General features: G+C 29.4%; 1 protein-coding gene and 1 long non-coding RNA gene across 4 annotated transcripts in view; one reads left to right on the top strand and one right to left on the bottom strand.

The window, feature by feature from the left end:
* Nucleotides 1-4,133: 4,133 nt before the first annotated feature.
* Nucleotides 4,134-15,882, bottom strand: part of LOC105202886 — a 16,297-nt gene continuing 4,548 nt past the window's right edge. The window contains exons 2-4 of the mRNA XM_039447059.1: nucleotides 6,791-7,231; nucleotides 6,232-6,495; nucleotides 4,134-5,158 (exon numbers count right to left, since the gene is read on the bottom strand). Of these exons, the coding sequence (XP_039302993.1) occupies nucleotides 4,996-5,158; nucleotides 6,232-6,495; nucleotides 6,791-7,231 (868 nt within the window). The 3' untranslated portion in view covers nucleotides 4,134-4,995. The remainder of the gene's footprint in view (nucleotides 5,159-6,231; nucleotides 6,496-6,790; nucleotides 7,232-15,882) is intronic.
* The window catches only part of LOC120357184, a 20,964-nt gene continuing 18,692 nt past the window's right edge, over nucleotides 13,611-15,882 (top strand). Inside the window, exon 1 of one of the 3 annotated variants that reach the window (XR_005574366.1) lies at nucleotides 13,611-14,544. This is a non-coding gene — a long non-coding RNA (uncharacterized LOC120357184). The remainder of the gene's footprint in view (nucleotides 14,545-15,882) is intronic. The other 2 variants (XR_005574362.1, XR_005574367.1) reach the window with 2 other exon arrangements.

Below are 15,882 nucleotides of genomic sequence, written 5' to 3'. Positions count from 1 at the left end.
ATGAAGCTACGTTCTCTTTTTTTATGCGAATAATTGGATATGTAGCACGAGATAAAAAATATCTGACCATCGTACATTTCGTATGTAATATATTATATTAAAAATTTCCTATGTAAATATGATAAATTTCAATTTTGTTGAAGGATATTTCATCTTTGTTTTTCAATGTGATATAAATAACTATTTAAAATTTCAATTTGTTTAAGTGACAGATTTTATACCAGTGGTATCGACGCCAAACGTCAATGATATTTGTGTACCTCGTAACAATATCTGCATACAAAAAATGTGAATACTTTTCACTTCGTGTAAACACTCATTAATATAATACGAGATAATAATGGTGGTACAGACATCAAGGGAACTAATATTACACGGTGTAGACCTATCTCTTTTATGATTTTTTATTTTAAGTTAGAGTTCCTACCACGGGTTAACATTAATATATTTATTCTTATATTAATTAATATTAAGTAATTTATTCTTATATTAATAATTTTTATAGTAATTATGCTAGATTTTTAATTATATTATAATTTACAGGTTACGCAACGTATTCATATTAAGTTAAGGGATTCAAGAGAATTCGGCAAACATAGTACGAGATTGATGCGAATTGGTAGTTTTCTCTTTGCTTATCCTTTTTTTTCTCCCTTCCGAAGTTCACAACACTCACTATTGCTTACAAATAATATTGAATCTACTTAAAGTATTTTCAGCCGCATCCAAAGAGAGACTTCCTTATGCATTATTGTGCGTAACATTCCGAAACATTCTCCCGCTTCTGCCGGCATTCGCTTTAATGTCGAATTAGCGAGATGTTAACGACAGTTTTACGTATATACATACGTACGTTCAGCAATAAATTTTCCTTCTAAGATTATCGACGAGTTGCAAATCAACGGTTGCTATTAACTCTTAAAGGAATCTTCTTTCATTCGCAAGAATAGAAAAAGTATACTATATGCTCGAATTTAATAGAATTTGAACTTAAACTTAATAAAAAACGATGGATAGAATGAGCGAATTTTTATCCTCGGAATGATAAAGTATACTTTTTGTAGTTACTTGAACTTGCTGAATTTAATTGTGAATTTAAATAATTTTAATTTGTCGGGAAAGTATTAAAACTAAGAAGCTATTAGATATATAAGTATTAAAACTAAGAAGCTATTAAATATATAAGAAGCTATTATAAGAACGATGTGATAATGAAAATATAAAACTGTAATAAAACTGTAGTAAAACAAAATTAGAAAAGTAATAGAGAGAGATATTTTGACCGTTGCTGTATCAATACAAAGTGAACAAAAATGCCTTCTACGGTCGCAGCTAGGTCTTCGTGCTTGTATTGTCTGTGTGATTTTATATACTTTCCTCAAGTTCAATGAACTGCGCGCCAAATTAATTTTTAGTCATACCACAATTCTAAATTGAATAAGATTAAGTAATATCACGTATTATTAAATATTAACTCTTTTTCCCCCTGAAAAATGATTGACTGAAGATTAATTCGGCGCGCAGTTCATTGAACTTGAGGAAAGTATATAAAATCACACAGACAATACATGCACAAAGACCTAGCTGCGACCGTAGAAAGCATTCTTGTTCAATTTGTAGAATTAGAAAAGTTACTTTGTAGCAGTAACTAGTTATAACTTATTTTTGTCAAATGTTACAAGTTACCAACTCTAACAATAAGTAACACATTACAGAAAATTATAGTTATTTCAAAATTACGTTACTTTTCAGTTACTTGTTTGTTAACTTTTGTAATGTTTATGCACTATGCTATTTTAAATAAAAAAAAAATGTTTTTAGAATTTTTACTAAATTATTTACTTTACTAAACATTTAGTTATATGCTGTATTATTTTGTATAATTAATAAATCACAATTGTTTTAAGAACTTAAAACCAAAGTGTATTTAATATACTAGCTGAATTTATAATAAATTAATATTTATACTTGAAATATCAAATTGTAGAATCAATATTTTTCAGCTAAAAGGTTTAGCAAATTCAACTTTGTGATAAAATCGTTATAAACTAACGGGCTTTGTTTCAAAGTCAACTTTAATGTTTATATGATTGTTATTCTCAAAGTTGATTTGTCACTTTAATTTGCTTAAAACAAATATTGAAGACAAATAAATTTAAAGTAAATATAAAAGTAACTACTATAATATTAGATGAAAATTGATCAACAATGTGAACAAATTATTAATAATAATAAAGATCCTATTCGGCTAAAGCAGTGCTTAAAAATATTTTTTGCTCGAATCTCTCAATTTCTAGTAGTAAAACACTACAGTACAATACAAAAATACTTTGGATGAAAGTTCTCTTAAAAGACGTATTGAATGCTGTCACATCCCAACTCAAGATTTAAAATAATTCTCATCGACTGGTTCGTCGTATAAGTTCTATACGCGCAAGGCTGTGCACGGCACGAGTTCGTACATGATCGAACAAGTCCAGCTCACGCACGGGCACATACACTCTTGCGTTTACACACACACGCGCGCATCGATGCCCTACCATTCCGCCACTGGAACTCGCGGAGGGACCCGCCGCTCGCTATTCTTGGATGACCAAGCGGTGGGGAGACGCGAATCACGAAAGTGTGTATATTCGGCTGCTCGAGCGATTCAGCAATTAATCGATTTCTCACGTTGGAGACAAGATCATTATTCCGTACATAGCAATACGAATTATCATCATTCCGTACATAGCAATACGAATCATTAATTGTGCAACAACTCGACTTAGCGTATAAAAGTATCGACGAAATTCAGTGTATTGCAATCCGTACGACTCAGGGCTACTGCTCCAAGGCGTTGTCGTGGATTGCAAGAAAGCATCGCAATAAAGACCTCACATACGAAACCACAGCGTGACGACAATTCATCACCCTGACCATACATATATCCTAATAATCAGACAATATTTTTAAATGTTTTTTAAATGTTTAAAAATTGTTTTTTATTTAATTTAATTATTGGGTCATATTGACTTTTTTCTAATAGTATTCGTATTTATACGAATGATACAAAAATTATTCCAAATGTTATTCCGCATTTGTGAAAATCAGTAAAAAAAAAACTATAATTTTATATACGTTTATATAAATATTATGCTTTAATTATACACGTTTCATCTTTTCGACTTACAGGGTGATTCAGAACGACCCATGTGTCCCTGTAAAGACGTGTTCTTGAATAAATTCTGAGACGATTTTTCCTATACGAAAAATTTGTCTGATACTTACTTTTTGAATAATAAGAGGATAAAGTTAGCGAATCACGGGCCGTGTACACATGGTAGACAAAGGCGGCGCAACTCACCGTCCGACGCGGGCGCTTACCTGTGTCGGACGGTGAGTTGCGCCGCCTTTGTCTACCATGTGTACACGGCCCGTGATTCGCTAACTTTATCCTCTTATTATTCAAAAAGTAAGTGTCGGACAAATTTTTCGTACAGGAAAAATCGTCTCAGAATTTATTCAAGAACACGTCTTTACAGGGACACATGGGTCATTCTGAATCACCCTGTATATTCACCTAATCTATCAGTTATACACACGTATTAGTTTAAGTGTTCACAGATTATCAAGAGGGATCCAGTTCGCAGCAGTCGCAGAAGTTAAGCATCGTTCACCGCAATCGCGACTTGGATGGGTAGTCACTTGGGAATTTCTGAAAGAAAATTCCCGAGATTTTTTTTTACGAAAAATGTTTTTGAAAATGTTAAGAAAATATTGTTTTGCATTGAAATTATGTGGTGTAACTATATTAATATTTACATTTCAAAGAAATTTTTTTATACGTTGAATAGATATTGAATCAATATTGAATCAATGTTGAAATTAATATTTGTAAAACATTGATTCAAGGAACATTAAATATTGCTGCAATGTCTCATTAATATTGTATCAATATTTCATAACGTTGCTGCAATATTCGCAATCTTGCAATTATATGTATAATGCTGAGATGATGAATATTAGTATATAGTGCTATATGGGTTATTTACCACGAGCGAATAATAACGAATACGTAAATAAGTTATTACGATTTAGTTAGAACCATTAAATAAAATCTAATTGCTCTTACAAAGAAATTAGTGTATAAGTATTATCCAACAACTTTATTATGTGCGAGAAATAACGAGACTTTTCAAGATTTGCAATGTAAGTGGCACAACATCCTTTCTCATACATAATATAACTTTATATATCAGATTCAAACACACTGAAAAATGTTTTTTACATTCACATAACGATATTATTTTAATATTATTTCCTTGTTTTGAATAAGTTTTAATTATTATAAAATTTTTTTTTAAACTTAACTTTTAAAGTAAACGCGTCGCGACACTGACAATAAGTGCCAAAAAAGTGTTTTTGTTTTTTTGAAAACTCATTGATAACGCATTTTCTTCTTCTGTTACCGATCTTCCGTATTTCTCATTCAACATCTCAACTATCAGATAGCGTTACTTTAGACAGTTTTACAATTATTTATCCAATTATTATAATTCTTAAACAATAAATGTGTGATGCGGTATTCAGTGCCGCGCGCGCTTATTAACGTTCGGCCGAAAGGCGCAGAAATATTGTTTTAATTATTTACTTAAAATAAAACTTTATTTTTAATGCACATTTTGTGATACATTAAATTCACTTATATTATTTGAAAGCCGGCAAAGTCTTAGAGCTAGACTAAAGTTCAAAAATCGATATCTAACGTACGTCTCAAAATTATGTAAAATATACACCTGTAAAAATATCTGCTACCTGCAAAACTGAAATTCAATGAAATTTATAAAGACAACGTAATGATCAATAACTATCCTACGATGTCTAAATAAATTACAGCAAACTACTTTTAATTGTTTTTAGAATTCAACTTAAACTACATATATAAGATATTATGATATTTCACTATCATGTATCTATCTCACGCCTTATCTTTTCTACAAGTACGCTTCGCTATTAATGCTCTGTAGAAAATTTTAATAATTGTTGTTTTGATTTCTCCTGAAGTTCTACATTCTTCTCTGGGCTGAAATTCATCACTTTGTCAATTAGTTTATTTGCCGCTTTATTTATAATTAATCGGATGATTGAGAATTTAAAAGCATATCTAAATAAGAATCTGAAACAATTAAAATAATATAATTGTGATAATACCACGATATGTGTAATTATAATTAAAAATAAGAAAAGCTGACGACTGTTATAGCAGGGTCTTAGTGTTTAAATAATATTTCTTATGTGATTTTTTCTAATTCGAATTTCCATCATTATTTTTGGTCTTGAAAATACAACTCTTAAATTGAATAAAAGAGTAATATCATAAATATAAAATTAATAATAAATTGTTGACTAGAATAAAAGTCAATTAGCCGAGCAAATAAGATGGAATATTATAAAAGTAGCGTATACACATATTCTATTCTTATTTGCTCGGCTAATTGACCTATGTCCTAGTTATAAAGAATTTGCTTTAATATACACGAGCCGTCATATTTTAAATAATAAATTCATTATCAATTTGTAAGTGCTCATTTATTATTACTTTTGATAAGTAACAAAAGTAATAATTGATATAAATAAGAATATATTAATTGCAAAAAAATTTAAACCAGTTTTATTTTGACGTTTTTATCTCATTATCCTTATTTATTCATTATTAAACATTTGATTCTCTCTAATAAATAATTCTTTGTATTTTTAATTATTTTAGTTAATAAATTCAATACTTCTAAAGGTGATACAATTTAGAAGATCTGATTGATTACTTCAATCCTAATACCTATTGCAGTATATTGATAATAGCTAATAAAATTACAACACAGAAAAATTGCAGTAATATTGAAGTATTATTTCAAGATTGCAACACCACAAAAAATTTGAGAAATGTTGCAATATTGCTACAACATTATGACAATATTGATAAAATGTCGTCTTTTAAAAATATTGCAATGCAATATTGCTAAAATGCAATATTCAATAAGGCAACGTTGAAACAATATTGCTGTATATTAAAGACTTATAATAAACTAATTTGTTTGAAAAGTTAAACATTATTGTAATAAATCTGAATCAATGTTTATTTGCATACAAATCAAAACCTAATGGAAAATATGATAAAAAATAATTAAATGTTATTTAATTAATTTAAAAATTAAATAGGACGCATTCGTCAATTTTTCCTTATATGTTTACCTCGAGATTTTATAAGTAATCCATTCCGCGTAACTCATTGACGCATACAAATGCGGCATGCTTATATTTAATATATCCATAGCGAATACAACCATCATTTTGTAAGGCATATAGAGGAAAGGATAATAATTTAATGATTCGATGAAACATCTCGTCATGTGTTCCCATTTTGGTGTAATATTATTCAAATTACTCAACATCACTTCATATAATTCTCGAGTACGGTGCTTTATTTCCTTGAGATTGCCACGGCATGTGTTGTACCTGAAATAATTATATAAATATAAAATCTCATGCTCTATTTATACAAACGCAATATTATCAATAGGTCAACCAAGAGCAAAACAAATATGGGTGTCAATAATTATATAGATAAGTAATTAATACTTAATGTGTACAGTAAACACATAAAAAAGAAGTTAAACTCATGAAATTTAAACGGTGCATGGTGTATACATGTTACGTATTATTAGACTATTAATATTACATAAATATAAGTTTTAGAAAAAGCTAAATCTATAAAATATGTCTATAATTTTTATTATCGCTAAATATTTACTCATCCTCTATTCCGAGAAAATATCCGTAACATCTCCACATATGACAAAAGGCCTCCATGTCTTCGTTGGTTGCATTATGTATTCCAATATTTTGCGGCCATAGCAAAATTATACTGAAGAAAAAGCATTGTGCACATGCCATATTCGCATTATTCAAGTTTTTTATTATGTACGGTGACTTAGAAATCATTTGATAACAAGATTGTGTATTAAGTGGACACACCGCGGCGAAATCTTTTAAAAGTAATTCGTGATCTGGGCACCACGGGTCTGCGATTTTGGCTTCGCTCTCAAATTGATTGTTATCGAGTTTAGATAATTTTGCTTGTGTCAATGAATGCATTTTACATGCATATTGCATGTCTTTATAGGCTTGGGTTCCTTTAATCCATGGTTCTCCATTATACCAACTTGAGAATCGTTGAAAATTTGAAAAATACCTTGAAAAATATATTCATAGATTATTTATTGCATTAAATTTTCAATTTTAATGAAAGGCGTGAATATAGAGAAGATAAATACATGACTTTTAAAATTTTCAGTTGTGACTAAAAAAACTGTTTAAAGAGGTAAAACCGCTCTTTAAATGTAAAGAGGCGTTTGCCTTTTTTCAATATATTATATTTCGTAAAGCAAACAAAATATTAAAAAAATGTTTTATATTAAAGTTTTACAATACAAATATCTCTACAACTATTATTGTTGACGCTTAATACTATTTGGTTCTCTCGCTGTCCTTACTTCGTCAAAAGCCCTATAACGTGCGCCTTTTTGTTCAGTACGTACTAAAACTGTGTTGAAACACTGAAATTTTTCTGCTAATTTCTCTGTAATTTCATCATATATTTCTGCTCAATTTTTACACAAAGTAGCTCTATTTTGAGACAAATGTGCAGAAAAATTGCAAAAAAATATTTTTGCCTGGATTGTTTTACTTTTGCGAACAAAAGCGTGTATGAAAGCTCGGTGGATTCCAGTATCAAAAGATAACAAAAATAAGTGAAGTTAGGATAGTTTTATACGTGAAATATTATATTCATAGGGCATGGTTTTAAATGTGATTCAAACTTTTAAAAGTAAGTGAAATGTTCAGCTTGTCCTACCTAATCTATATTCTAATTAACAACTCACCAAACACAACGTTACGAGTAACGGAAATGTTAGTTGTAATTTCCCACTCAACAATCCCACTAAACATTTTGATAGTAATGTTGCAGAAATGTCATGCTAATATCTCGGCAACAGCGCTTTTCTAGAATGTTTCAGCAAAATGATTTCTATGTAACGTTATTGCAACGTACAGATAACGTAGCAATCAATTTTACGTTATTTGTGCGTTAACATGACTTTTCTGCAACATAAGGACCAAAATGTTTAGTGGGATGTAACTGTTATATACGAATGTGTTATATAACAGTTACATTGTTAAGTGGAAAATTACAACTAACATTTACGTTACATGTAACGTGATGTTTGCTGGCATATGGCTGATTTTGTCACAACGACAGAAACGCTGATTGCCTGTACACACAAGCGGATTTGCTACCCACATGTAACATGAGTGAAATGAGAAATGAATACATGTATATAACTGAAAAGATGAAATATGTATTATTAAAGTACATTATTTATATAAATATATATAAAATTATAATTCTTTTACTGATTTTTACAAATGCCGAGCTGAAATAACCTCTTTTTTATTTGTTTAAATAAGAATGCAATTAGAAATTTGTTAATATAATACAAAAATTAAATTAAATATGAAAAAATTTTCATTAAAAAACTATTTTTAAAACATATACACATAGTGTTGCTGATTGGGATGTAAATCGAGGTTTTTTAATCCAGGGACTCATTTTTTCTATCAATAATATTTATGTTTCTCAATAATACTGTGTTTAAAATAGAAATCTTGAATTTCAAAGATAAAAAAGCACAAGCATAAGTTTTAAATAGTTAATATATGCTGTCCAGAAATATAAGCATTTATAACTAAGCGGAATAACCTCGTAGATGAAAAAATAGAAGGTTATCAAAATCGATACAATAGATTACATACAGTACCGGTCAAAATTATATCACCTTTTGATTATTTTTAAGCATAGTTTGTTTCATAAGGTACGAATTTCTCTTAAATCATAATATATTTTAATGATAAGTATAACTTACGTAAATAATAATTTTTTATTAAACAATAAAGACATAAACATGTAGAAAATTATTTTTATTTAAAATTTCCGAAAAATGTAAAATTTTATTCATAATTAATTTTGAGTCATAACAAGTATAAATAATGTGGAATATTAAATTTAACTGCTAAAATTAGGTTATGATGGTAAAAAGAATGATTGCGACGCGAAAAACAAATAAAATACAAAAGTGCAACTATAAAAAAATTAATAAAAAATTTGAAGATTATAGTGTATGTTGTCAAATCTCATTATACTTTATATACGCGAGGTGTACCTTTCATCAAGAATTTATTATAAAATTTACAATAAAAGTTATGCTCCAAAAATCGAAAGGTGATATAATTTTGGCCGGTACTGTACGTGTTTGACGTGTTTATAATCCGCACGATAAACCTCATAGAAATGTCCTAAAGACGTACATGGGAAGTTAAATATATGCTGTCCAGAAGAAAAGAAATAATCTTTTTATTAGCTGAATCCGCTAAATCTTAGAGGATTTTATTCTTCTGTGAGACTTTACGAGGAATCCTTTAGACCTAACAAGAAAATTGTCTAACAAGGGGAGGATTGGGTGAGTCGCTCTGGGATTTCTATCCCAATTTTTTTAATTATTTTGGAGACGAAAAAAAAGTTTACATCTCCCGGCGTTTGATCGAATAGGCTTTAGTTTTGAAATAATAAATTTGTAAAAATTGGCCATACCGGTAACTGTTCTCCCAACCAGTGCAGTCGGCTCCGTGCGTTAGGTGCTTGCTTCACAATCGTAAGATCCGGTTTCGCTCGCGGATGTGTGCAATATTTTTTTTTATTTTTTTAATAAGTGTATTTATTTATCTTGATGAAATTGATATAGTATGTAAATTTCTAAAATAGAAAATTTAATTTTATTTAAAATATATTCTTTTTTTGCCATTGTTACAACTTTTCACATTGAAAACTTTTTTGATCGAGAAATAGCTGCGCATGTAGCTGCGGCTGTTTGCAAGGGCAAACTGGCTAGGGTAGATGCCAATAGGTCTCCTCCCACCACTTAACTATAACAGTAACTTTTTAAAAGTTTTCATTGTTGCCCTACCTGAAGGTGCAGTTACATGCAAGCGTCGAGTTACGCAGAGGTTATTGCGCAGCAAGGACAAAACGTGAAAGAATTTCGGCTTTATAACCGACTACATACCTGCAAGGGGATTAAAAACCTCTTGTTTATTTACCATTTTGTAACCGCTTCTTTTACCAGTGTTAAATTTAAACAATTTGAAAATTTAGGTACGTTGCCTTTATATGTTATCCATTTCAAATAGCTTATATATTATTATTATTATTATCTATTTATTATTTCAAATATTATTACTTGAATTCAAATTCCCTTCAAATTAAATTTAAATTGATGTTTAGAAAGTGATATTAAATTAAATTTTTTATTTTAGATATTTGCATATTATATTAATATTAACATAAATACATCTAAAAAAAAGAAAAAAAATTGCACAACACATCCGGGAGCAAACCCGGAGCTTACGATTGTGAAACAAGCACCTAACGCCCGGAGCCGACTGCACTGGTTGGGCGAACTGTTACGGGAAAGGCTCATATGTCGCATCGCAGTACAGTCAATTTTCACAAATTTATTATTTCGAAACTAAGGTCTATTTGATCAAACGCCGGGAGACGTAAACTTTTTTTTGTCTCCAAAATAACTAAAAAAATTGGGATAGAAATCCTAGAGTAATTCAACTAATCTTCCCCTTGTAAGCACAATATTTTTACAGTTAGAGTAACTTTATTTTGTTTTCACTATCAATTTGCTCTTGCATACAAGTTGTATAATATTTTTATTGCTATTGGATATATTCCAATATAGAGTTCTCATAGGCAGCTTAACGTGGAGATCCAAACACATGATGTTTGGAAGAACAAAATAAACTTTTTCAAACAGATTTTATTATTCTTATAACTTTATATCTGTATTCACTGTTTCACATATATAAGATTCTATTTCACTAATTACAATTTCGCATTATTTTACAAATTTTTGAAAACGCATTGGCGCCGGCGGGATTCGAAACTAAGATCTTTGAAACAATAACCAATATGCTAACACTGAGCTAATCGTACACTTGTGATATCGTTAATAAAAAGTTATATTTGAAGTAAAGCGGATTTGAACAGGAAAATCTTGCGTCTTGACCGCGCGAACACTTCCACTATCCCTTTGATTATTCTTTCTTTACCCTTCTATGATCTTTTCACAAAGCGTTTATAGATTAATGCGTCTTTTTGCGCGGCAGTCACGGTAGTGCCACGCAGCGACACACATTGTTTTTCGTAACGCATGCAAGATCGCATATCCATTTGAAATAAATACAGTCTTTTTAATACAAGAGGAAAACTTATAATATGTATTAGATAATATTAGAATATTATCTAATACATTTTTCATGAACAGTTCACATTTTTGGAAGAAGAATACTCTTTCTATAAAGGTTGTCGCTTGGAATATAGGAGTGCAGGAAATTTCACTTTATAAATAGAATACTTTTTTGGGTGAAACGTAAGCATTTATAGCTAAACGGATAATCCTGCAGATAAAAAATCATAGAGATTATCAAACTTATAGGTTACATACGTGTTTGACGTGTTTATAATTCATACGGCAAACCTCCTAGAAACATTCTAAGGACGTCCATAGGATGTTGTAACGTCCTAAACCGATCCCATTTATGTCTCTGGACATTCAGGATGGATACAGGATCGTCCTGAGGACGTTTTGTGCCGTTCGGGTCTTTTCACTTTGTTTTAAGAATAATTTAATCTTTATCAGAGATTATTTATTCTCGGCGCTATTTTAAAATGTTCTTGGACGCATATTTGCATTTCTTTAAGAATTTATTTCTTATGTGAATAATCTTTAACAATCTTTCTCCCCCCCTTTTCTCAAAAACCTGATGTGATGGGCATTTTTTGCTGGTGGATTTAGATTCAGCGATTTCAAATTTCCTAAAAAATACTGGTTTTTCTCGCCGCAGCCAAAAAAAGTCTAATTTTGTCGGACAGTGTAATCAATTATTACATGTGCTGCTTCATACTAAAAATACGCGCAACATATGAATTATTTACAAACAGTAATACGTTATATCGGCATGTCTCGTTCACATGTTTTGGTAGTCGAAGTGGTAAAATGCTCGGACGAAATTCGGGAGATCTGAAGTTCGAACCATGGTTGAGGTATTATTTTTACGCAATAAAATAGTTTACAGTTTTTCCGAGGAAAGAAGATATTATATATACTTCTTATAACAATAATATTCCCAGTAAACACTGAATATAACATAAACGTAATGTTATATAATATACATATACATGTGTTATATACGAAATGTCGCAGAAAAGCGACTAACATCACTGCGATCTGGCAATAATGCGGACTTCGTTTTCGCCATGCTTTAAAGTCAGTCCGTACTTGGCGCGCAGAAAAAGTTTCCACTTTGTTTGGTAATTATGCAACCGTATTGAGCGTGATAAGTACAGTTGTGTTTTTGAAGTGCGTTACAAAAAATGGAACAGCAAAATTTGGAGCAACGGTGTGCCATCAAATTTTGTGTTAAGCTTGTTACTCTTGATAAGGAATGTTCCCCATAAGCTCATTGCAACTTTTCGTAAGTCAAACTTATGGATTCATTGTTGCTCCCAATTTCGCTGTTCTATTTTTCATAACGCACTACAAAAACACAACTTTACTTATCACGCTCGATACGGTCGCGTAGTTACCGGACAAAGTTGAAAGTTTTACTGCGCATCAAGGACTGACCTTGAGGTGTGGAAAACAAAAAATCCGCACTGTTGCAGATTGCTCTCAATGATGACAGTCTCATTACTCTTCTGCCACACTTCGTATATGTTATGCAGGTTGTCTTGAAAATCGCGACAAATATTTCGAGACGTGATTTGGAATCCCAAAAGAAGGAAATAAGTCCAGAAATAAGTTGTTTCCGAATTATAGAAACTTCTATGTTAAAAAAAAATTGTATTTTATAGTCCGCATGACATTCCTTCTTAAATTTTTTTATTAAATTCCTAATTATTTAATTTTTATTTTTTATTTTGTTAATTTTCGAATTTTATTATTTTTTTTAATTAATAATTTTTATTTTTTATTCTTTTTTTAATTTTTTAAATATTTATAATTACATTATTTTTTAACACATTATGTTTAATACATTATTTTTAAATCGAATTAAATAAGGGTTCGAGTTTCAGCAATTGTTTACAAACATGCGCCCAATAGTATTGCTGATTTAAGACAAAAAATAATTTGTGGATTCCAAGAAATAAGGACGGATTCAAATGTTTTTCACAAAGTTTGTTTTGAGAGGAAAATAAGGGCTTGCATTCATGCTGAAGGTGGTCATTTTGAACACCTTATTTAATTTGATTTAAAAATAATGTATCAAAAACAATGTGTAAAAAAATAATGTATTTACAAATATCAAAAATTAAAAAAAAATGAAAAAATAAAAATTATTAATTAAAAAAATAATAAAATTTAAAAATTAAAAAATTAGAAATAAAAATTAAAAAATTAGAAATTTAATAAAAAAATTTAAGAAAAGATGCCGGGCGTACTATAAAATATAATTATTTTTAACAAAAAAGTGGCTATAACTGGAAAACGACTTATTTTCGAACTTATGTTTATATAGCTTTTTTTCTTACTTTTAGGGTCTCAAATCACGTCCCGAAATATTCGTCGCGATTTTCCGGACATGCTATATAGTGTTTACATTTATGTTACATTTGGTGTGTGCTAGGTTACTATTTTGGCTTTATGACTGTGTTTCAAGTCCGACAAATATGCGGCGTGCAGTTTAAGTTGGAAGTTGTAAAAATTGTAAAAATTAGAAATTATTATTATTTTGGACATCAAGAACCGCTGTGATTAATAGGCCTTCTTGTCTCATGAATTATTTATATAAACTAATCTATTAATAATTAAAAACAATGTTAATATCTAGTTCGAACCTAGCAAAAACAATAACATAATAAGAAAAGGTCAAGTACAAAGCAGTCAACCAATGTTATTTATATATGACTGATATTGAATCGCAAGACGTTTCACTTAAACCATTTTCTCTTTCTCTCAGCTAAAACTTAACAACTCGAAAACAACTTTAAAATTTAAAAACTTTACCTCTACATTGCTTAAATAATATAATTAACATAAAATTGATTAGATGTGATAGAATAATATATGGTCCATGAAAACATCTTTAAAGGTATAAACAAAGTAAAGAAATTAATCATAAATTAAAAATAGAACGTAATAAGCTACATGAAAGAAACGTTCTGTAATTCACTAAACTATCAATCATATACAAATGACATCGGTTGTTTGCTTACTGCTTGCTATTTGATCTTTTCTTACTATGTTATTGTAAATCTATTAATAATCTACTGCGTATATTACATACTAATCAATATATGCACATTCATATAAAACACGTAATATCAGAATGTGTTGAAAGCAACGTGACTATTCCTACTGCGTAGTTCTCACGTAGAAGGTAAAATACAAACTTACGTAAAATTAATATTAGTTACGTCCATACATGTATACATAAAATCTAGAGTTAATATTTCTGTAGCTTCCTGCTTTATTTTCACTGTAATATTATTAAAATTTAATGCAAACTAGTTATGAAAAATAAAATTACCTTTTATTTTATTGTATTATATTAGATATATAAAAGTTTATTTAAAAAAATATTTTTTGGAAAAAATGTATAGAGTAGTTAAATAAAAATATTTCTACTGTAAACATTTGGTATAAAACATTTTTTAATATTTTGTTTAGTTTACTAAATATATTGGAAAAAGATAAAAGTCTTTTTATTTGTGAGAGGTGATTTCATTCCTTCAAACCGTTTTCCAGTCGCAACTAAAAATTTCTAACTTCATGTTTTACTTCCTCTACATTTATGCCAAGTTTCATTAAAATCTGAATTTTATTGCGAGATTTCCAGTAAACACTAAATATAACATAGATGCAATGTTATATAACATATACACGTGTTATATTTATGTAGCGTTATATTTAAAAGCGTTTTATGTTACATTTGATGTTTGCTGGATTCCCTTGTAAGTTATTCATCGTTGGTGTAAGTTTTGGATGATGCATTGGATAATAAACATTGAAATCATGCGTGTTGACGTACTACATAAACTTATATATTTATAACGTATGCTCGCATCACAACAAACATTGCGTGCCAGCTAATCAATTAAAAAATCGTTTATTGTGTGACTCCAATTTTTAATAGTGTAAAGACGTATATAAAAGAAATGTATTCAAATTATTATACAAAAGTATTATAAAAATATTATATACTGTATCCTTATCAGTAAAATGCTATTATATCCAAAAGTTATTGGAATATAATAGAAAATCAATTGAATCCAATATCGTACATTATAAGTTACAATAGTTTTTTTTTACGAGTAGTGGCGTTTCCAATAGTATTTTTTCAAAACAGTACACGAAAAGAATGATTTGCTTTAAACATTTAAGTGGATACAGATCTAAAAATAATTTTATTGGACCATCAACATAATTATGATCAGGGACCCTGTCCAAAATAAAATTTTGGACAGGGTCCCTGATCATAATTATGTTGATGGTCCAGTTACGGTTACGGTCCAAGATTATATTCAATTTTCGGTTTCAGTTTTGGTTTCGGTCTTGTTACTGATAACGGTTTCGGTTACCTTTTGGATTTCGATCTTTTTTGGTTATGGTTGCAGATGTACAATTATCTATTGTAAAATTCAATAACGTATAAAAATGATAATGTAAAAAAGTAATACAAGTATAAATATTACATTATAAAAAATTCATGTTTATT

This window comes from Solenopsis invicta, chromosome 1 (assembly GCF_016802725.1).
Source record: "Solenopsis invicta isolate M01_SB chromosome 1, UNIL_Sinv_3.0, whole genome shotgun sequence".
Classification (NCBI taxonomy): domain Eukaryota; kingdom Metazoa; phylum Arthropoda; class Insecta; order Hymenoptera; family Formicidae; genus Solenopsis; species Solenopsis invicta.
Note: the sequence above shows the minus strand (reverse complement) of the source record. Positions and strands in the feature narration are given on the sequence as shown.